Source organism: Vulpes vulpes, chromosome 15, assembly GCF_048418805.1.
Source record: "Vulpes vulpes isolate BD-2025 chromosome 15, VulVul3, whole genome shotgun sequence".
NCBI classification, from domain to species: Eukaryota; Metazoa; Chordata; class Mammalia; order Carnivora; family Canidae; genus Vulpes; species Vulpes vulpes.
The window spans coordinates 117,488,498-117,512,187 of record NC_132794.1 but is presented as its reverse complement, the minus strand read 5'-3'; the positions used below and the strand labels follow the sequence as shown (position 1 = coordinate 117,512,187).

The following is a 23,690-nucleotide window of genomic DNA, read 5'->3' as shown; positions in this document are numbered from 1 at the left end:
CCTGGCGCTTCCCGAGTGGCATCCTGTGGGCTGGAGCCGCTTCCCGACAGCAGGCATGAGGCTGGTGTGTCCGTTCCTCCCGCCGGCCCCTGGGGTGCTCACGAGCTGGGGCCTGGCTGTGGGTGGGACCCCGAGAGCATGGGCAGCAGGGGCGGCTCTGTGCCCAGACGGGAGCCGGAGCCTCGCGTCCTGGTGGGAGCTCGTGTCCACCTCAGTGTCCGCGTCCGGGCTCCCAGCACCCGGCCCCACTGAGTTCATCTCCACGCAGCTCCCCAGAGGCCTCCCTGCAGAGCCGGCTCCCTCCTTCCAGAAGGTTCTTCACCAGAGACGGCTCCGCTTCAGTCTCCCGACAGAGGGTGGCAGCGGGACAGGCCGGTTTTTATTTAAATCACGTCATTCCTCGCTGTCTTCATTCACTCAAGTGTCCCTTGGTGATAAAGGAACCATCGAGCCGAAATCCGAGGCGCTGGGCTCATAGCTACGTTCCTGGCGCCTTTCCACGCTTCGCAGGCACCTGCTCTTGGGGGGGGGGGGTGCAGCCTGGCTGCGGGTCCAGGATTCTGCTGGGAATTCCCGAGGAAGGTGGGCGCCGGGCGCCGGGGGCAGGATGGGGGGAGCACCTCACGGCCTGCCTGGCTCGTGGCAGGGACAGGGTCCTGCTGGCGTCCCCACTGCCTCCTGCGTCCGCCGTGAGGTCGGGACAGGCCCTCCGCTCCTTGGCCGCTTCCACAGCATCCCCCAACCCCACTGTCTGGTTCCGTTACGCGGATCCATCCCGAGGCCACAGCAGGGATGCGCACTGCAGGGGTGGGGGGGGTAGAGGTCTCCGATAAGGACAAAGCTGCTGACAGTCGTGATGACTGAATTCCCGCCGCTCCCCATGACCAGGGTGCGCACGTTGTGGCCAACGCTGGCGGCATTTCCGAGGGTCGCTGCGCTGGGCCGAGCGTATGGACCACGGGCTTCCCAGGGCCTTGACTCCAGGGGCCGGGGCGTTGGCGGGAGACACCTTCTCAGGATCCGACGTGAGTTTTATTTGCCAAACTGGCTGCTGGGGGCGACGGGAGAGCGCAGGTGGGACCTGGGAAGAGGCCTGAGCGCCGGTCCAGCCCCCGGGGACGTCCTGCTCCCAGCTCGGCGCCCGGGCAGATGCAGGACACACGGGTGAACCTGGGGGCCTGGGTGGGTTGCCGGTTAAGGGGCCGACGTTGGGGTTCAGGGTCCTGGGATGGAGCCCGCGACAGGCCCCGCGCTCAGCGGGAGATCGGCTGGTCTCTCGTCTCCCTCTGCTCCCCACCCCAAGCGCCCTCTAAAATAAATAAATAAATCCTAAAAATAAAAAGAGCGAACAAGCCCGGGGACCCCGCCGGCCTGCGAGGGGCGCTGAGCAGCACCCAGAGCTGAGCGCAGGCTGGAGCCCCCGTAGGAAGTGCAGCACTGCCCGCGACGGGCACCCCTTGGTGGGGCCGTGGGGCGCTGCTCCCTGCACCCGACACTGCAGCTCGGCCCCGAGGCACAGGGGCAGCAGGCAGGACCATGAGGACGGGCCGAGCTGTGAGGCCCAAAGTGCGGGCGCCCCAGGTCCGGGTGAGGCTGACGTGCGGCCAGGTCTGGAAGCCGCAGCCTCAGAGGCCTCCCCGCCGGTGGAGACGGGATTTCAGGCCTCTCCCAAGCCAGGGCAACTGATGTGTGTGGAGCGTGTGCTCCGGGGGGCATGGGTGTGATCCCTGCACACGCACGCACACCCGGGCCCGGCCCGCCCACTCGCAGGAGAGTCTGCGAGCCTCCCTGCTGGCGGCCTCAAGTGCAGACAAGGGTGCTCACCGCAGGGCTGCGGAGTCGGCCGACCCCTGGGAACAGCCGGGATGCCGCGGGCGGAGGCCGGACCCTGGGCACGTCCGCGTGCTGCACGCGGAGCCCCCACCAGTCGGCGTGCGGTCCCGAAGGGAGGCCAGAGGCCGCGGCGTGTGGCCCGCTGTCATCTGTGCCCTGGCAGGTGCACTGAGGACCCAGAACACAAACCCTCCAGAGGGGGGACCAGGGCCTTTCCTTCGTTCCTTCTGAATTTTGTACCAAGGGGTACATATTTCCAAAACATGAATAATAACAGGGCTGGGGCTGGGGCTGGGGCTGGAGGCCCTCAGCAGGCAGCCCCAGGGCCCTGGCCCGGCAGCGAGGGGCAGGAGCTGGAGCCCGTGTACCTTGGGGGCTGACCACGGGAGCCCGCACGCTCCCCGCACCCCCACCCCCGAGCTGCGGGGCTTTGCTAAAAGCGCCATGAAGGTGTAGGCCGCGGGGGCACGGGCAGGGCCTGCAGGCGGGACCAGCACCACAGTCTCACGTCCGCACTTCGGAGCGCTGGAAGGACCACACGCTCACCCAGTGGGGCCAGGGGCCCGTTGTCCTTACGCCGGTGCTGACCCTCGAGCACTGTGAGGCCCGGCCTGCAGCCGCGGGTGGGACGACCTCTAGGAGCACGAGGCGGACTCCGAGGTTTGTACCTTCACCCTGCTGCACCCAGCTGCACCCCGGGGGCTCCTGACACCCCCGGAGGCCCTAGGCCAGCCTGTTTCCTCCACGCAGAGGGGCCGTGCAGGTGAGTATGTTTCTGTGACCGTCAGCGGGAGGGACACTTCCCCAGGAGGTGCCACCTGCCGAGGTCCCTCTGGCCCAGGCACTGGAGCAGGGCGGTCACCACCCGTGCATGCCCCCTTCCCAGAGCTGCCTGTCCCCCAAGCTGCCCTAGAGCCCCTGGCCACCCCGGGACCAGCTGGGCAATGACCCCACAATGCCCTGTCCTGGGCAGACCCTGGGGCCCAGGAAGCTGTGGGACGGTGGGGGGTAGGGGGTGGGATGTGGGGAGGGGCAGGTGTGGGACGCGGGGAGGGGCAGGGGTGGGGGCAGGGGAGGGGACAGAGGGCCTGGGGGGGCCCACCTTGCTTTTCTCCTGCTGCAGCTCGATCTGGATGTCGGTGAGCTTGGCCCGCAGCTCCTCGTTGGCGGCCTGCAGAGCCGCGAGGACCTCCGCCTTGTCCCCCTTGCCTCGGCCGCCCGTGCCCTTCTTGGACATGGTGAGGGTGGCCCAAGGGGTGCCCGGGGTGGGCCACTTGTCTGGGCTCGGCTGTCCACAGCAAGCTGGGGCAGGTAGCGCCTCGCGGCAGCTCTGCTACATCTTCTCGCTCACCTGGAGGGAAAGCACACCTGGTGAGCAGGTTGGCCTCCCGCCCTCCGTGGGAGGTGGGCTGTGTGTGGCCGGGGCCGGGGGCACGGCTGGGGTCTCCTGCCCCGAGGAAGCCTTGGGGACTGCACGCCGCGCCCCCAGCCCCAGACCGCAGAGGCTGAATTTCACACGTGGGTGTGTGGCCCTGGAGGTGCTGGTGGGTGTGAGCCAGGAGCCCCTGGGGTGGTGGAGTGGAGGCCGGGACCTCCGGACCCTTCCCGGGACCCGAGATCGTCCCCCTGGAGGACGCGCACCTTCACCCTGAGCCAACGTAGGAGGCAAACGCGCACCCTCCCCACCCGGCGCATGGGCACCCTGCCCGGGGCAGCATCGCCCAGCACCATGGGGGGACTCCAGCTGCCCCCCAGGCCGGAGGCTGCTCCCCGCCCCGGGTGTGCGAAGCAGGCCCACCAGGCGACCGCGTAGACAGTGTGGGCCTGTTCCACAGCAGGAGGCGGGCTCGGGTCATGCTCCACAGTTCCGACCCAGGAACTGTGCCTCTGTTCCCGCACAAACAGGGGGACAAGGCTGTCCCTGGCCCCCAAGGCTTCCTTCTTACACCTTAGACACCAGGACAGGGACCCGAGCCACAGAGGGGCCTGTGCCCCGCGCTGCCCCAGCTGACAGGCCAGGAAGGTGTCTCCGCGACCTGGGGTATCAGGTCAAGGTGCGTCTTTCAGAGCGTGGGCCTGGACGCAGGCTGGGACGGTGTCACCTGTAGGGAGGCGCCCTCCAACTGAGTCCCCGCGGCCTCTGGCCTCCCTCCCGGCTCAGTCCCTGAGGCCTCGGGACACAGAATGGGGTCAAAGCCCCAATGGGCATACACAGGGAAGGCCGGGAAGAGGGCTCCCGGTCGGCCTGGGGTGCGGAGCCAGGGGAGGGACGCGGGAGGCAGCTGCCTTCCAAGGAGGAGGGAGACTGAGGCCGGAAGGGATCGTGGAGACGCAGCTCAGCGGCCGCGGCCTGAGAAGAGATGCCCGCACCCAGGCCCTCTGCTCACAGCCACCTGCCCGGGAGACAAGAGCACATTCCCCAGAGCACGGGGCCCGAGGCCTGGCTCTCGGTTTGGGGTACACGTTCTGGGTCGCCCCGGGGACCGTCATGCAGATTTTCCAGCTCGGCACAAAAGGGTCCTCCGCCGGCTTGCAATGCTTCCCTCCTGCCTTCAAGTCCCCACGGGCGGCGGGAGAGGCCCCTGGGCTCCTGCCCCCCCAGGCGAGGCCCGCGGCTGCCCCTGGAAGAAGCGCCGCTTTAACGGGTCCCGGCGGCTCTGGCCCGGCAGGTGAGCTGGTGCCCACGGTCCGCAGGCCGCCTCCACTGCGCCTGCGGCGGGTCGGGGTGTGCAGCGCGGGTTCGGGTGGGGCAAGGCATAGAGAGAAGTCTCGTCCCAACAGGAGGAAAAGCTCCCCAGTTCCTGCTTTGGTCATGGAGACCTCCTGGGTGGGGGAGCTGGGGTGGGGGGCGCCTGGGAGGTGCGGCGGGCTGAGGTCTGACTCTCAGTTTCAGCTCAGGTCATGATCTCAGGGTTGTGGGATCGGCCCCCAGGCTGGATGGTGGCACAAGGGTCTGCCCCCGCCCACCCCGCACCCTCCACGCCTTTCCTCCGTCAGGAACACGCTCCCGCGAGGCTCAGCACAGACCCGGTCGGCTCCTGCCGGGGCTCAGGGTCCTGCCCCCAGCCCCCACCCAGATCCCCAGGAGCTGGGTTGCCTCCTCCTTGGTACTGAGCACCCTGCACTGAGAATTTTCAATGCACCAGGAGGTCTTGAGCCCTCCCTGACTCCCCAGACTTAGTATCTTTCCCTGACACCAATTTGGGGGCAAATAGGATAAACACGTTGACTTTATTATTATGTTGATGAGTAGGAACCAGATAAATCCTGGCCCCTCTGAGGGCACCCTCGCCCACACCCAGCGGGGTTTCTGGAGGCCTCCTCAGGGAGCGCTTGATGGGATTACTGCCCGATGGGAAGGGGATTTTCACCCCTGACCCCAGATCCTATTTGTGCTAATGAATCAGCGTTAAGCCTTCAGGGGATGAGAGTCTGGTGGAAGGAAGCGTCTGTGTTACGGGGACAGACCCACGTGGACGGCAGAGGTGGCACCAGGCAAGCGCCGGGTCTCCTGCTCCGAGCCAGCCTCGTCTGTGCGTCCCAGCTCTCCCTCCGTGCCCACACCGGGAAAGCACCAGCTGTGAGGAGCACGTCCAGGTCACGGATGCCCCGTCGTTCCTGTCACCCTGGGGGACAGAAGGGGCGGCCGGAGGGAGACCGGGGCCTGGGGAGGGCGGCCTTTGCTGGGTGCTCCGGGCTGAGCACTCGGCCCTGCCTGGAAGACTCAGCGACCCTGGAAGCAGGGTCTGGGGGTGGAGGGTGGGGTCAGAGCAGGTCACCCCAGGGTGCTGCACCAGCCCCCCACCCCGGTCATGGGCGGGCCCAGCCAACACTGCTTGAACCCCAGACCCCTCAGGCCTCCGGCTCCCTGTCGTGTCTTGGAGCTCAGCCAGCAGGTGCTGCAGGGGTGCGGGGAGGGGGGCACTGAGGAACCCGCGGCCACAGGCCATGGGGGCAGGATCCGCGTGACAACACTGTGCATCCCCAATATTTGCTGGACTGACTAGCGCCCCCCCCCCCCCCAGTCAGAGTCACGAACCTTCTTGGGAGACCCCGGCTGAGCGGAGAAGCGGGCAGGTCACGGTCACGCCTCAGGCTCGCGCACGGACCGACGCTGATTCGCCGCCAGCACGTGTGTCACCCTCTGTCGGGAGGTCGTTACGTGGTCAGACTGACACCGTCCGCCCACCTGCGCGGGGTCTCCGAGGACGGAGTAAATAGGGGAGCTCCGCTCTCCGAGCAAGTGCTCCCTGCCCGCGCCCGACAACCTCCGAGCCGCCGACCCGATAACGAGGAAGCCGCCCGGCTGGCCTCCGGGATTTCCCCAACGCGGAGCCCACGGTTCACGCTCCACACCGTGTGGGCGGAGGAGCCCAGACCCGGGACAGCCTCCCGCGTGCACACCCGGCCGTTGGCCCGCGTCACGAAGGGGCTTCGACCTCCTGAAGCCCATGGTATGGGACTCGGGTCCTTTCCCGGTGAAACCCTTTATCTACCGAGAGGAAGGGAGGTGCCGATGCTTCCAGCCCTTATCACGTCCACGGGCTGCGAGGTGCGGCAAGAGGAGGTGGGAGGGCCGAGGGCCCCGTCCAAACCCACGCGGACAAACGCTCGCGGGAGCAGGCCCTGCCGGGCTCTCGGCCCCAGGGCAGGCGTTTCAGGGAGCCCCCCCTCAGGCTGGGTCCCCAGGGTGAGCCGGGGGGAGGCCGGGTGAGGGCCTGGGGTAACCTCGCGACACCCAGCTCCCCCATCAGAACTCACTTTTCCCGGGAAATGTGAAGACCCCCGGAGAGGGGGTCAGCGGCCACACGGTGCCGGCCGCGTGTGCAGACGCGAGTCTGATCCACACCTGGAGACCTGGAGGCTCGAGTGGCACTGGGGGCGGGGGGTGGGGAGCGGGGAGCAGCCCTGGGGTCTGGGCCGGGGGTGGGCAGCGGTGAAGGAGCCTGGGGTGCACCCACCGTCAGCGTGGACCCCGGGACAGCCCCGGACCACGGCGGACCCTCAAGCAGGGGGGCCTGTCCCACTGCTGACCACGGGGCGGCCACAGGACAGACGGAGGGTCTGCGGGGGGCGAGGGCCAAAGAGGCCTCAGCCTGACTCGAAGTGCGTCTCTAGAAGCTCGCGAGTCGGGGTGTGCCACGAGAGGTCACGGGCTGGGGGCGTCCCCGACGGCCGAGGGCAGGACCCCGCGCACCTGCCCCTGAGCCGCCACCTGACCGACCCCGATCAGGATGGAGACGGACAAACACGGGTCCCCAGCTCACGAGGGAACCTCCGGATCGCCCGCCCAACACCAGCTCTTCGGGGTGAGGAAGCCGGGGTCCGGGGAGCGCGTCCTGGGGGGCCCGGCGAGCGCGTCCTGGGGGGCCCGGCGCCACCTCCCGACAGAGCCCAGGCCTGGCGAGCCGCGAGGATGGTGAGCGCGGACGCCCTCGCTGCGGGGCTCGTGGCCCGGCCCCCGGGGGCCCTGCCTCAGGCGCGGCCAGACTCTGCTTCGTCCGGGGCCTCGCGGCCTCGCCCCTCACACGAGGCGCAGCACCAAACCCCAAAACATTTACAGGAGGGGCGCCCGCCTGGGAGGCTCAGGGGGGCTGAGCCTCCGACTGGGTTTCGGCCCAGGCCGTGACCTCGGGGCCCGGGGATCGAGCACGGCTCCACGCTCCACTCGGGGCCTGCGGCTCCCTCTCCCTCTGCGCCTCCCCTGCTTGTGCTCCCTAAACAAAAAACAAATAAACAAAATCTTTTCTAAAAAATTTAAATAATAAATAAAAAAAATTAAAAATTAAAAAATTAAAAAAATTTTAAAAATTAAAAATTTAAATAATTAAAAAAAAAAATTCAGCTCTAGCCATATAAAACTCACAAGGTTGGGCGTCAATCAAAATGACCGGCCGTCGATTATCACTCAATTAAACTGCGGAGAAAACACGCGGCAAAGACTCGGGGCAGCAGGACTCCAGTGACGGGGAAAACCAAGCAACACTTTAAACAAGCGCAGCCGCAGGTCGCAGGCCCCGCAGGCCCCGCAGGCGCGGACGTGAGAGCACCGTGCCGATAGCACCCCAATAACACCCACGGGCCGGCAGGGGCGGGAAGCACGAGCACGGGAGGAAAGATCCAGACCAGGAGCTCGGGGAGGAGAGCGCGTGTCTGAGCCCAACCGGTGCCACCAGCACCACCACAGCCCGGAGGGAGGGCCCGAGAGCCCGAGGCCGCAGGAAGCGCAGCCCAGACAGGATGAGGACCTGTTCCGTGGAAGCTCACGAGGTCCGCCCCTCTCTCATCGACCACCCCCAACGTGAAGCTTTTTTTTTTTTGCTTGTTTTATTTTATTTATTTATTCATGAGACACAGAGTCAGAGAGAGAGAGAGGCAGAGACACAGGCAGAGGGAGAAGCAGGCTCCACGCAGGGAGCCCGATGTGGGACTCGATCCCGGGGCCCCAGGATCAGGCCCTGGACCCAAGGCAGGGGCTAAACCGCTGAGCCGCCCGGGCTGCCCTTTTTTGCTTGGTTTAAACTCTTCAATTAATCACTCTTCTTACATCTTTACGACAAAATACATATGAATGGGAATGTAAGTTTTTACGGCAACCGAGGTTGCGGTCACGTCTGGCAGACTGAGTGGTCGCTGCAGTGGTTACAGCTGTGCGCCGGGCTCAAGCCGCACACGTGCCACAAACTCCGATCCATTAGCAGATATAAAAAGTAAAGTCGCATTTGAAAGGCACCTCTGCGTCATCTGGTCGGACCGCCGGGGTTTCCCTGTGCCGGGCGCCCAGGGGTCCCGGGGGCAGGGGTGGGTGAGGCTCGGGGCAGGGCCTGGTGGGCGGGCGGGCTCCACTGCAGGGAAGCTCGTGACTGGCGCCGGACGAGGCGTGCCCCCTGCCCCCCACAGCCTTCCAGGTTCCCCCCGTGAGGACGTATCTCACTGTGTGAAGACCACCGGCCTCCTGAGTAACGGGCCCTCAGGCTGAGCTCATACCTCGCAGGGTTCCCTGTAAAATGGGCCAAAAACGGGATTTCAGGGCAGAAAACAGAAACCCACCGTGTGCCCCGCTCCCTCCGGGCAGGGCGGCCGGGCCTGGTGAGCGGGAGCGTCCCCGGGGCTGCGTCCCCAAGCTCAGGCCAGGCACCCCGAGGGGAAGGCTGCGTCCCTGCCAAAGGAGTCAGGGCGACAAGGAGGACGGGCCGCCCTGGGGCCAGCTCCCTGCAGAGCCCCTCCTGCCCCAGGAGCCCCCTCAGCCGGCGGAACTGGCCCCCGGGAAGGCCTGGGCTTGTTGACAAGGAACGTCCTCTCTCGGGGGCCTGGCGGTCCTGGCGGGTCGGCGGGTCAGGAACGTGGTCTGCACCCTGCTCCGGAGGCCACCCCGAAGCCTGGCTCTCCCCAGTGGGTTGGGGATGCCACTCCCCTCGCCCGGTGGCATCTGTCCTCATCACACCGGCTTCTTGCATTATTGCTCCAAATACAGAAAGAGTTTAAATGAAAAAATTAAATGTTTTCCAATCTTCGTGCTCATTTACAGCTTCTCTGGCTCTGAACCCCAGCAGCCACTGAACTGAAGTGTCAGGTTTTCAAAGCACGGTGTCGGGGTGGGGGGGGGGTGTCCGCCGGCGTGTTAGCACCCGAGCCGGGTGGAGGCTGGTGGCCACTGCTTGGCTCGGGGCCCTGGGGGAGGCCTTGGCCCAGGATGGGACCCAGCCTCTGAGCTCCCAGTCCCAGCCTGAGACCAAGACCACAGTGACCCCCAAACAGGGCAGTCGATCCTTACAGTCAGAGAAACAGCCATAGAAACTGAGGCTCAGGCTTGCTCCCCCCATGCTCCGGGCACAGGGACGAAGGCCGAGGATGCAGCAGGTAACTAGATAGATGCTAGACGGGCAGGTGCAGGAGAAGGTGGTCACACAGAGGGACAGTCAGCGTTCCTTCTCGTTCCCAGCAACGAGGCTTCCTACCGCGGCTGGAGGGGCCCTGGCGGTCGGGGGACACCCAGCTGTTTCCAAAGAGGTTTGCGTTTTCTTGTGGAAAAGCACACATGAGCCCGCACCCTGGCTCTGAGTCCTGCTGCACCCCTGCCCGCGTGTGTCCCCGGCGCCAGTAAAGGTCACACGGTCCACGGAGGCTCCAAAGGGCTGTGGTTAGCGGCCAGGACCACGAGTCCCAATGGGGCCTGGCTGGTCCCGGGAGTCCTGCACGGTGCCTGGAGGGCAGCCAAGGGGACCTGGGGGCTGCGCTCGTCGGCGTCGGCGCCTGTCCAGGGCCGCAAGGGCCAGAAGGACAGCAGAGCACGACCGGGCCGGCAGGCCCAGAGCAGGGGGCCCCGTGTGTGGCTGTGGACGCGTGACCCAGGGTCAGCGCCGAGTGCGGGGACGGTCGGCTGTCTACCCGCGTGTCCACAAGGGAAAACTCACCGCGGACGAGTCGCTGTGCAGGGGCTCCGGAGGTAGCCGTGGAAGGTGGGGCCGCAGGCCTCAGGGGAAGAGCCAGAGCTCCAGAGCCCGGGGATGGCCGGGGCCTTGAACAGGACACGAGCACAGTCCCCGGGAAGGAGCGCCGCGGCCACGCGACATGAAGAAATCCCAGCGCCCGAGGGACCGAGGGGTGCGAACAGGCTCGTGTCAGCATCGGCGGAGGCATCCAGGATACACCTGCACGAGGGACAGTGCCCAGGACACACGGAGAACGCTGGGAGGCCGGGGGAAGGCAGACAAGCCAGTGGGACACGGACACACGAGTCCAACGAGCGCTTCACACCAGAGGACACTGGCCGGGCACAAGCCTGGGACAATGGGGGCCCCCTTGTCCTGCAGCGGGTGACCCTGCCGGGCCCCCGGGAACCTCACCCAGACTCCCAGGCTCCCCCTGCGTGGCCCTCACCCCCGCCCCGCCCCGGTCCCTGCCCCACGACAGGCTGGCACCTGCGTCTGAGCCCGTGTCCATCCCCGCAGCGGCCAGGGCGTCACCACGGGCTCCCTCGCGCGCTCCTCCCTTCGCGGGCTCGCAGTTGTGCGCCGTGGGGCCTACTGCCTGACGACGGGGCTGCCCTGTCACCTACCCCCTCGCACGTGGAGAACCCGACCGGTTCAGCGCCGGTCCGCCTGTCGCAGCCAGAATTGAAATTCAGGAAGCACATCGCTCACGGAAAAGGCCTCAGAACGAGGGTTTTGCAGATATAATTTAGGGGGAAACGCTGCAGTGGTTGCTGGCGTCCGTCACGGGTGGAAGAACAGATCGACTGAGGGCTGTTAGCTTGTGTATGATCGTGGGGGGGGTCTGATGGAAGCCGAGAAATGAGGGGGGAAGAGGCCGCGCAGCAGCGGACAAGGATCCGAGCGGGCGCACAGGTCAGCTCTGCCCTGAATCCGCGGGGGCTTTACTCCAGAAATGGCTCTTTGGGGTAAAAGGGAAGTTGTTCAGGGAAGCATCCAGAAACCTCTGTGCTCTGGTGGGAGTCGCGGTGGGGATGCCGCGGGCGGGCCACCGCTGGCGCTAGGAGCTCCCGTCCTGAGAACGGCGTCCCTGAGACGGCGAGGCGTGTGGCGCAGACGCCAGGCAGACGAGCTGTTGGGTGCGTGGAGGGCTCAGCAGGGGCCGGCCGGCCGCTTCCACCACTGTAAAGGCACCTGCACTTCCCTGGAAGGTCCCAGAACTTCCCGCTACTGACATGGCTCACATTTAAGTGAGATTTTGTCTACCTTGATTAACCAATATACACTGCGTATCTGTCACCTGAGGACATGCTCACTGGGCACTGGGAGGCTCCGTGGGTGAAGCATCTGCCTTCAGCTCAGGTCATGATCTCGGATCCTGGGATCGAGCCCCGTGTTGGGCTTCTGCTTGGCAGGGAGTCTGCTTCTCCTCTCCCTCTGCCCTACCCCACCCTGCTCATTCTCTCTCTCTCTCATGAATAAATAAAATCTTTAAAAAATAAAAATAAAATAAAAATACACCTATAAAGTGCCTTTTTTAGTGGTTTTTTGCAGAATATTTACATTGTGTAAACCTGAAATTTTCAGCTCCTTGCCATTTTATCCATGGAAACAATTTTTTTTTTAGATTTTTTAAAAATAAAACAAGATTTCTTAGAAACATGACTAATTCCATCCAGCAGAACTACTGTGTTGATTTAGGAAAGAGGGTCAGTAGTTAGCCTGTGAACACACAGGGAACCCTCGGCGAGGGGGGTGTATACTGGTCCCCCAATACTGTCTGCATCCTAAGCCTGGAACGTGTGAACATGGGACTTGATGAGACAACGGGGATTTCACAGGCGTGTTCAGGTTGAGACTCTGAGACGGGGTCTGTGGCCCGATCCAATCACACAAGTCCTAAAGGCAGAGCCCCTTTCCCGGGGAAAGCCTGAGGGGCGCGGCCTGAGGAAGATGTGGCCACCACCACTGGCCTGAGATGGTGAGTCAGGGGTCGACACCACCACTGGGCACAGAGCCTTCAGGTCACATGGCACAGGGACATGGACCCCAAGGTCCCATGGTACAGAGCTGAGCTCTGCTAACACCAGGGAGCAAGGAAACAGACCCCTAGTCCCCACCCTGAACCCCCAGAAAGGACAGCAGCCGGCCACACAGCTGCAGCCATGAAGGAAGATGGACCCACTCAGTGACACCCTGAGACCCTCGTGACTGAGGTGCCCAGAGACAGCACTACACGTGGGACTTGCAGAAATATAACTTTTGGTTGCTCTAGTCAAAGTCATGTCATGTTGCTAAGCAGGATAAACCCCAACCTCGCGAATGCCCATGAATGAGAAAGATCACACGGTTCAGAAACAGGCCCCACATTATAGTCCACATTCGTGATGTTCCACAAGAAGGGGAAGGACTTCACTCATAAACATTAGATTAGTTGGCTAGTTGTCAGAGAAAAATAGGTCTACGGATACTGTCTTCCTAATGAAACTCTAAGTGGATTGAAGAGAACTGAGGATGAAAATCAAAGCAGGGAAAGTAGAAATGAACATTTCTCAAATCTCGGGAGAGAGAGGCCTTCCTAGGCTTAGAGGAGATAAAAGGAATTTGTAACAGGAAAAGCCAACAGATTCCACTACATTAAAAATTTACATCTCCTCATCACAGATGTTGTGCAATTAAGGAGCTAAAAACAAGCTGAAGCAGTATTTGCAGTAAATTCAATTAAAAAGTTAATAACTATATCAGGAGATCATGAAACTCACTGATAAAAACTAAGATCTCACAAGAGAAGTGGGTAAGTACTCAGATAATTTACAAAGAAAGAAAAAAAGTGAGTTTAAATCACAAGAAAACCTCCTCTATTTACAATGTAGAAAAATCACAAGAGAATGACTCATTCATAATCTACAAAATCCTATCTTTCCTTAAGCCCATTGGTCCTGGGATCAAGCCCCGAGTCAGGCTCTCTTCTCTGTTCAGCAGGGAGTCTGCTTCTCCCTCTCCCTCTCCCTCTGCCCATCCCCCTGCTCGTGCACTCTCTCTCTCTCTCTCAAATAAATAAATAAAATCTTTTAAAAAGAAGAAAGAAAGAAAGAAAGAAAGAAAGAAAGAAAGAAAAAGAAAGAAAGAAAGAAAGAGAAAGAAAGAAAGAAAGAAAGAGAAAGAAAGAAAGAAAGAAAGAAAGAAAGAAAGAAAGAAAAAAAAAAAAAGAGCTGAAGTCCCAAGGCAACCAAGGCACCAAATTCCAAGGGGTCACCTGCCCGTCTGAAGGGAGGCAAGCACAGGAGCTGGCTCACCGCTGGCAGAGCTCTGGAGAAAGAAATAGGTAAGAAGAAATTAGCTCCCATTTTAACATGATTCTAAGGGCTGGATGTGGGCTGGCAGCTCAGTTTGGAATCACTGGAGCCCAAACACAAGAGTGGTTGAGGGCAGGACAGAGCTGGAAGGGCTCCCTACGGGGTGCAGATGTGCAAGAGGCCGTCTGCTGCCTGGACAGGTACGAGACTCTCCCTCCAACAGAACCCATGTTGCACGCAAAGCAAAAGGCCTTAAGCCAGTGGGAGAAGGTCAGCAAGCCCTCCTGTCCACAAGGTCACTGAGATAAGGATGAAACTAAAATCCCTCCTTCCTTCCGGCCACAGGATCTAAAAAAGAATCCCTACCTCTAGGGTAAGAGTCGAAACCCAAAATGCCTGCCCCTGGGGAGGAAGACAGAGGCCCCCTTGGGCTCAGGGTCCTGCACTGACACAGAGCAGAGCCTGGCTGCTGTGGAGGGGGGCAGGGATCCTCAGAAGGCCGACCGCCCAAGTTCAGGCACATATGCTTCTACGATCTAAGGCTGCCCAGAAGAAACTGAGATCCACTTTCCTCAAAACAAGCTTCACACTGAGTAACAAGCCACATCAGTCTAGCTGGGTGAGGGGCAAGGCTGCAGAAAGGGCCCCTTCTGGGGAGCCGGTGAGCAGGGAATGTTGGAAGCTGAGGCTGCGTCAGGAACATGGAACAGAGTCTGCGGCACTCCAGGCACCAGACTGAGCAGAGCGTCGGCAGCCTACCATGAGGAATCCGAACCCCGTGCGGGACTGGATGTGATGACAGAAACTACAAACCCCTAACCCAGTTCAGCTACTTCCTGGGTCGATTCAAGCTCACACATTAACTCAAGACGTGTCCGTATCTGTACTTAAAGATTATTTTCTTCAAATATTGTTTCCTGTTCCTCTACAGACAATATCTGACATTCAATAAAAAATTACAAGACACAGGGCACCTGGGGGACTCAGTCAGTTGAGTGTCTGCCTTCAGCTCAGGTCATGATCCCGGGGTCCTGGGATCGAGACCCATGTCAGGCTCCCTCTCAACAGGGAGTCTGCTTCTCCCTCTCCTTCTGCTGCTCCCCCTACTTATGCTCTCTCCATCTGTCAAATAAATAAATAAAATATTTTTTAAAAATTATGAGAAACAGAAAAAGAAAACAAAAACCAAGGAAAACAACCCACTGTCAAGCAATCAGAAGAACTAGACTCAGAGGCGTGGAGCTGTTCCAGCTAGCAGACATAACATTTAAGTAACTAGGACTAATATGCTCAAGGGTCTAATGGAAAAGATGGACATCATGGATGAAGCAGAGAAATGGGAACTATAGGAAAGGCTCGAGCGGAAACATTAGAAACAATGATCATGACATCAGAGGTGAAGAATTCCTTCAACTGGCTCAGCAGAGGAATCGACACGGCTGAGGGAAATCTCCATGAACCTGAAGACAGGAAACTGTCCAACATGAAACACGGGAGAAGAAGAAAGCAGAGTCTCTAACAGTGTCAGTCAAAGTGGAGCCACCTGAAGGAGGAGGTGGGGGTGGAGTCTCAGAGTAAAATGAGAACACAGGGAGGAGAAATATATAAAGAAATAAAACAACAGGGGATTGTTCAAAATTAGCCAAACACGACAACTGACAGATTCTAGATCCACAAACAGGAAGAGGAAATGTAGACATGTTATAGGCAAACTGATGAAAACCAGAACTAAAGAAAAAGTCTTGAACAGAACCAAAGAACTTGGTTCTTCTGTAAGAAGTTTTTAAAAATAAATATTTTTTAAAAACCCAGAAAATAACAAGTCGAGTCGTGGATAAATTGGAACAGTCATTCATGGTTGGCGGGAATGTAAAATGGCGCAGCTGCTTCAGGAAACAGTCTGACATTTCCTACACAGTTTGATAGTTACCATATGATCCAGCAATTCCATTCCTAGGGATGTACCCCGGAGAGATGAAAAACATGTCCACACAAAGGTCATGGCAGTGTTATTCACAGTAGCCAAAAAGTGGAGATGACACAAATGTTCATCAACTGACAGGTGGACAAATAAACATGGTGTAGCCATATGATGGAACATCATTCAGCAACTAGCAGGAATGTCGTACTGATACAGGCTACAGTAGGGATGGACCTTGAAAACACGACATCACATGAAAGAAGCTGGACGTATGAGGTCATATACTGTATGATTCCATTTTTAAGGAAATGTCCAGAAAAGGCAAATTTAGAGAGAAAGAAAGTAGATGAGTGGTTGCCGCAGGCTTAAAACAGGACAACTAAAGGTACAGGGCTTCTTTTTGGGGTGACAGAAATGTTCTAAATCTGTGGTGACAGCTGCATGACCCTGTGAATATATTAAAACCCCGTGAATTCACACTTTCAGTGGGTGACTTCCATATTATTAAAGCTGTTACCAAAAAGGAGGAGAAATAGACTTTTTCAGACAAACAAAAGTTGAAAGGATTTATTGCCAGAAGATCTGCGCTACCAAAAAAACATTTAAAAATTCAAGGAAGTTCTTCAGGCAGAAGAGATAATACCAGACGGGATACTGACCGACATAGAGGAAGGAAGAGTGCTCAAAGTATACAAATGATAAAAATGAGGGAGTATACAAAAGACTCTTTTCTTATATGTCATCCCTTTAAAAGATGACAAATTATCCACAGCAAAACCAGGAGCAAGTGCATTGTGGAGTACAGAGTACATGGAAGTAAAATATCTGAAAACAATAGAAAAAATGGGAAAGAAAATGAAAGTCATTAATTACACAAGAACTGGCACAATATCAAGAAGGACCGCAGTGAGCTAGAGGTGATTTGGGCCCCTGAAGCGAGCACCGAAAATTCTACTGAAGAGAAGGGCAATGAGGAACCTACAGGTATGTGGGGTCATAAAAATACTCAATCCCACAGAAGTCAAGGAAAGAGGAATAAAGAAGAGTTAACACAAGTGGAAAATAAAGGGCAGGAAGCTAGGTTCAAATCCAATCGTGTCATTAAATACTAAAGGTAGATGGGAGGAAAAACACAATTTAAAGGTAGACATTTTCAGATGAGATTTTTTTTTTAAAGGCAAGCACCACCTTTACACTATCTACAAGAAACTCATTTTAAATAAAATTATGGCATAGATGAGTTAAAAATAAAAGGATGGAAAAAGCTATAATATCTAGCAAGCTCTACACTAAAGAAACTGAAGAGACTGTATTCATGTTACATCATGTAGATTCTCAGAGCAAGGAACATTACCAGGGATTAAGATGGACATTACATAATGAGAAGATAGTTGATACATCGAGAAAGCACAGCAATCAAACAACAGAGCTTCAAAAATACATAAAACCCGGAGGCCTGGAGGGCTCAGTGCATTAAGCATCTGCCTTTGGCTCAGATCATGATCCTGGAGTCCTGGGATCGAGTCCCGCATCGGGGTCCCTGCTCAGCGGGGGGCCTGCCTCTCTCTCTCCTCCCTGCTCGTGCTGTCCTCCCCACTATCTCTGCCTCACTCTCAAATAAATAAATAAAATCTTTAAAAAAATAAAAATTACATAAATGGAAATGTAAGTATAAATAAGAATTTTCACACCTAGAATTGGAGACTTTAACACTCAACCTCTCAGGAAGAGGTGAAATAAGTGCACAATAGACCAGTTAAGAGTATAGAAGATTTCAGCAAGACTATCAACCTATTTGACCCAACTGACATTTGTAGGATAGATACATCGTCTAACAACAGAATATGTAGTATTTTTAAGTGCACATATGATATTCATCAAAACATACTACATGCTAAAACATATCACATCAAAGTTAAAATAACTGAAATGATCCAAAATACATTCTCTGTACCTTCCCCAAGAAAATGAATTAAAGATATGTAATAGAAAGATATCAAGAAAACATTTAAGTACTTGGAAATGTTAAACACACCCCTAAATAACCAAACTGATGAAAACCAGAACTAAAGAAAAAGTCTTGAACAGAACCAAAGAAGTTGGCTCTTCTGTAAGAAGTTTTTAAAAATAAATATTTTTTAAAAACCCAGAAAATAACAAGTCAGGTCGTGGATAAATTGGAACAGGTGAAACAGAAATTGAGAAACTATAAATAAACTAGAAAATATTTTGAACCAAAATGGAAACAGAGGCACAAATACCAGAATTTGTGGATCATAACTGCAGTGGTATAGAGAGGGTACTAAGGACAATAAATGCTTATACTGGGAAAGAAGAAGGTCTCCGATCATCATCTAACCCTAGTCTAAGCTTCTACCTTAAGAATCCAGGAAAAGATAAAGTAAATGTAAGGAAAGCAGAATAGAAATAATAAATGTTCATAGAAATCAATAAATTTGAAAACAATAATAAAATAAATCAATAAAAGTAGAAGTTGGTGTTTTGAAAATATTAATAATATTAATAAATCTCTGGAAAGGCTGATCCAGAAAAAAAAAATGAAGACATACATACAATATCAGGAATGGACAAGGGGACATCACTATGCGTCCTACAGATATCAAGAGATAACAAATGAAATGGATAAATTCCTTGAAAGACACAAACTAACAAAGCTCACTCATAACTTGGGTAGCCTTTTATCATTAAAGAAATTGAATTTGGTAAGAATCTTCCAACATGGAAAATCCTAGGCAGAGACAGATGCACTGGTGAATCCTCGCAAACGTTTCAGTGAAGGAATAATAATTCTCCATCAACTCTTCCAGGAGAGAAGTGAATGCTTAACTTATGTTACGAGGCCAACCTTATTCTGATGCCCAAACCACACAAAGACATCACAAAAAAGAATATCCTTCATTAAGATGGATGCAAAAATCTTTAACAGAATCAACCACTCCAATCCAGCAATACATGAAAAGGATAATACGACGGATCAGATGGGACATGTATAAGGAATGCAGAATTGCTTTAATATTTTTTGAGCGAGTCCCTTTAATTCACCATATTAATACATTGAAGGGAAAAACAAGTCCTCGTCTTGAAAAATGCAGAAAAGCCTTTTGACAAAATTCAAAATCCATTCACAATAAAAACTTTCAGCAAAGCAGTCATAAAAGGAACTTCCTTGACTTGATAAAGGCCGTCTATAGAAGAACACTTGCCGCTAATGCCATACTGGATAGGGAAAATCTTACCGTCTTTCCCCTAAGAGAAAGAATAATGCAAACCCCCCACGCTCACCACTTGTATTCAAAAGTGAACTAGGAAAAGAACCAGAGGCATTTTTTTCACGTGTGACACGATCGTCCATGTAGAAAATCCCGAAGAATCTACCTGGAACACGGGAGGTTAGCAGGTTGACAGAATTAAAATTCCAAAGAGAAAAATCAATTATGTTTATTAGATATAGTTCTTCATACTAGCAACAAGCTATTTAATCACAAAACAATACCTGTTACAACAGCACCAAAACAGTATGAAATACCTAGGAATCAAGCCAACAAAATATTTACAATATTTGTATGCTTGAAGACTCTACTCGTTCATGAGAGGAAATTAAAGACCAACTAAATGGAGAGATAGCCAGTGTTCATGGATCACAAAACTCAACACTGTTGTGATGTTAATTTTCCCAAAATTGAAATTCAGATGAAACACAGTCCCAACCAAAATCCTAATGGATCTTTTTTTGGATAGACTGACAAGTTGTTTCTAAAATGGCAGTGGAAAAAGTAAACCATCTAAATTCAGCAATTTTGAAAAATAACACATTTGGAGTTGGAAATCACTACCCAACTGCCAGCTCACGATACAGCTACGGTGTGACATTGACGTAAGGACAGGCATTTGGGCGCCTGGGGGGCTCAGTCCTTTGAGCAGCTGCCTTTGGCTCAGGTCATGATCCTGGGGTCCTGGGATCGAGCCCTGTGTTGGGCTCCCTGCTCAGTGGGGAGTCTGCTTCTCCCTCTCTCTCTCCCTTTGGGGTCTCCCCACCCCCCTTCTCAAATAAATCAAAAAATCTTTTAAAAAGAGAAACAAAAAACACAGATCAATGAAACAGAAGAACAGACCCGCATAGTCTATGGTCAATGGTTGTGAAACAAAGGATCCAAGAAAACTCAACGGAGAAAAGACGTTCTTTTGAAGAAATGGTGTTGGAACATTCACACGTCTACATGCCCAAATGAGAAAGCCCCAAACACCCACAGCTCGGCCCGTACCTCACATCGTATTCAGAAATCAAGTCGGAAGGGGTCATGGAACTGAATGAAACACAAACCCACAAAACCTCCAAGTGAAAACACAGGTACAATCATCATGATCTTCGGGCAAAGAAGCAGAGACCATATAAGAAAATATTGACAAATGGGGCTTTATTTTAAATCTTAAATTTCTTGTCCTTGAAAGATGCCGTTAAGCAAAGGAAAACCGGGCAGCCCGGGTGGCTCAGTGGTTTAGTGCCACCTTCAGCCCAGGGTGTGATCCTGGAGACCAGGGATCGAGTCCCGCGTCAGGCTCCCTGCATGGAGCCTGCTTCTCCCTCTCTCTCTCTCTCTCTCTCTGTCTCTCATTAATAAATAAAGAAAAAGAAAACCACTTTTGAGAAAACAAAAGTGCACATTGAGAAAACATATTTGCAAAACACACACCTGATGGAGGACTTGTACCCGGAATACGTAGATATATACGTTCCAAAACTCTCAACGTTCAATAACGAAAAACAACCCAGTTTAAAAACAAACAAAAGCTTTGAAAGACTTGTCACCAAAGCAAGGGACCAGGCAGCAAAGAAGCACATGAAAGGAGGCCCCAGCGATCGTCCGATCGTCCGGGGAATGAGAATAGAGCAAGGTGCTCCCACCCACACCTGCGGCACGGCTGCGGGGGGAAGGCCGGCCACGCCAGGCACTGCGGGCACGCGGGGGAACCAGAATTCTCACACAGGGCTGCTGGGAACGCACAACGGTGCAAGGCTTTGTTACTTCCTGAACAAACGAACCACACACCTACCTAGGATCGGCCTTCGGACGCGCCCAAGGGAAGTGAAAGTCACGTGTGTACAAGGCCGGGACGTGGATGATCCTCGCAGCTCCGTCCGTAACAGCAAAACCAGAAGCAACCCCAAACCCATCAACCGGCACCTGGAAAGACCAACGAGGGCGTAGCCCCACGATGCCAGGGCGGGGGGGGGGGGGGGATAAAAACCCAAGGAGGATTCCGGAACGGCACGTGCAACAGTAAGTCTCAACAGAATGGCGCGGAGAGCAGCCAGAGCTACAGCATTCACACTACACGTCCGCATCATACCCGATTCTAGAGGAGCGGAGGCAGCGACAGCGGCCGGCGGCCTGCGGAGACGGGGCGCGGCCGGGAGGGGCGGGAGGCAGGGATGACAAGCCTGTAGACACGGCGGTTACGTTCCGTGACCGTCCGCTCAGAGGCGTTCAGTGCGCCGCCGCCGGTGACCGTCGGGAGCCTGGGCCCAGCCTCCACTGTGGGACCAAGTCCTGCGCAGCGAGATCCGGGCGGCTCTACAGGGAGGCTTGGGGGGCTCCTCTGACGGGAACGAGCGGCTGGCGCGAGCAGGAAGACCTGCAAACGGGAACGGATAGAAGGGTCCTAACGACGCCCCCCCCCAAAAAAAAAGGAAAAAGAGGATATTTTAAAATTTTAATATTTTATTTTGTGGGTCCCTTATCATTTTTTCCTTTTCTAGATTTTTTTAACGGTTCTGTCATGAGAATGCATTCACTTTGTGATTAAAAATCAACCCCATATTTTAAAGGGGAAGTGCAGCCAATGACCTGTTAGAAGGACCCTGGTGTCTCGCCGGTGCCCGGAACAGGTCCGTGAGGGGCTGCACAGCTGGCCGTCGGGTGCGGGGACCCCGCAGGCCGAGCACACTGCGCCCACGTGTGTCCATGGAGGTCGTGAGCCGAGGACACGGCAGGGAGGAGGCTTTTCTTCTTTCTTTCCTGAGTTTGCTCCAGTGGTGGAGACATGGCCCCAGCCTGCTGCCCCGGCGCCGGCCAGGACGGGGCCCCACAGGCCTTTTAAAAGCAGTGCCACCTGGGCATCCCCTGGACGGCACCTCGTGGACGGTTCCCCTGGATGGCACCACCTGGACAGCATCCCCTGGACGGCACCTCCTGGACGGCACCTCCTGGATAGAATCTCCTGGATGACACCTTTTTGGACGGCACCTCCTGGACGGTACCTCCTGGATGGCACCTCCTGGATAGAACCTCCTGGATGACACCTTTTTGGACGGCACCTCCTGGACGGCATCCCCTGGACGGCACCTCCTGGACGGCACCTCCTGGATAGAACCTCCTGGATGACACCTTTTTGGACGGCACCTCCTGGACGGCACCTCCTGGACGGCATCCCTGGACGGCACCTCCTGGACGCTGCGCAGTCTCACTGCGGAGACGCTGCGTGCGAAGCGGAGGCTTACCGAGACTCCAGGTGTCTGGTCTTGAACATTCACGGCCTTCCCTTTGGGTCAAAGCCCTCGTCGCGGGCAGAAGAGAATCCCTGGCAGAGGCCCCTTCCCATAGGCTTGGATCTGGCTGCACGTTGAGGCCCAACCATCTGCGGCCCAGGTGCGGGTCCCTACGCCCCATCTCGCCAGCGGTGCCGGTCCCTGAGCTGTTGCTAGTGCTGGCCCCCCGGGGCCCCGGAGAAGGGTGCCGGAGGGGCGACCATGGCCCAGAACACCTGCCCTGTGCACCCAGAGAGGGCCGGCTCCCCTCACCGTGCTCCTCGAAGCCCACGCTGGGTGCTGGACCAACGGTGCCACGTCTGAGGTGGGACTCGGGCGCCCATGCGCGTGTGCAGGAGGACTGGCAGGGGTTGGTTCCAGAAAGACCGCGGCTCTGTGGCCTGGGCCTCCTCAGCGTCTGCTCGACACAGGGCTGCACCAGCGACCATGCGGCTTGCGTGTCTGGAAACTGGGCAGGAGGGAGCACACAGATGTGGTGGCTGTCCTGCGTGGATCGCCGTGTCGCCGTGACGCCTCCAGCAGCTCACGCTTCAATCAGAGCAGCCGGTTCCACGGTGCGTGGGGACCGACGGTGTCGTCTCCCTGGGGGCGGCCCGGCTGCGGGAACACCTCCCAGCTGCTCAGATGTCAGCGGGCCTTAACGTGCTGGGCCCACCAGGGCGTCCGCGTGGCCCCGGGAACCGCGCTCCCTGCCCGCGATCCGGGGGATGTGCCCGAGGTGAGCACGGAGTCACGGAGACGGAGACCGGCACAGACGTGCCGCCCCCGGAACCTGGGACTCAGGCCGCGCCCTGGCCTGACCTGCTCCTCTGGGACGCCTGCCGCTCACCCGTTCAGAGGCTCAGGCCTGCTGAGAATCTTCCAGGTCCGCAGCTCTGGTCCGGGCTGCAATCGAAGGAAACCCTGCTCTGGCTGTTACCCGCTCCCCGCGCTGATGGAGCCGAGCCGAGCGGGGGCAAGCGTCCACACCGCCAGCCCGCGTCCACGCCGCCCGCCTAGTGTCAGGGTCCCCGTGATGCTGTCTCCACCACAGCCCTGCCCACCGCTACGCAACCACCGGTTCCCCTGAGCGGCCAGAGGGACCGGGCGGGGGCTGGAAACCACTTAATAAGCTGTTGTTTCCCCCAAAACACAATTTCCTCAAATAAGGAGTGTGGTGTCCGAGGACAAGACGTGTGTCCTGTTAAGTGTCACAGAGAAGAGCCCCCCTCAACCAGGGGCAGGGGCGGCCGATAAGGGTGAGCGAGAGCCATCCACGTGCCCGTACTGAGCAGCCAAACCAGGCCCCGAGGAACCCCCTGCACCGCCGGTCCCACTGGGGGACCAGGGAGCCCCAGGGCCTGGGGCTGGTGCTGCGTTCCGGGGTGCCCAGCAGCCCCTGCACGCGGAGGGCCCGGCCTGGCACCCCCGCACCCCGCGGCTGCCGTGGGGACGCGCTCCAGCCTGGGAAGCTGTGGTGCCCGGCAGGAGAGGCCCACTGCCCACGGGGTGCCAGGCCCCACACCCCGATGCGCTCGGGGGGCACAGAGGGACGCCGTCCCCGGCCTCCCGGCCCGCATGTTCTCTGCACACCCGGAATGACAGTCCACGCTGCCGGCTCCCAGCTCCGTGGGTCTGATGCTAAACACAGACGCGGACTC

The 23,690-nt window shown here is 56.9% G+C and overlaps 1 protein-coding gene across 50 annotated transcripts in view; it reads right to left on the bottom strand.

The window, feature by feature from the left end:
- Window positions 1–23,690, bottom strand: part of JAKMIP3 (Janus kinase and microtubule interacting protein 3) — a 97,046-nt gene that overhangs the window by 49,791 nt on the left and 23,565 nt on the right. For 48 of the 50 annotated variants that reach the window (XM_072740455.1, XM_072740485.1, XM_072740476.1 and 45 more), the window contains exon 2: window positions 2,936–3,184. In XM_072740455.1, the coding sequence (XP_072596556.1) occupies window positions 2,936–3,070 (135 nt within the window). In that variant the 5' untranslated portion in view covers window positions 3,071–3,184. Of the gene's footprint in view, window positions 1–2,935; window positions 3,185–5,872; window positions 5,978–23,690 lie in introns of all 50 variants that reach the window. The other 2 variants (XM_072740457.1, XM_072740465.1) reach the window with 1 other exon arrangement.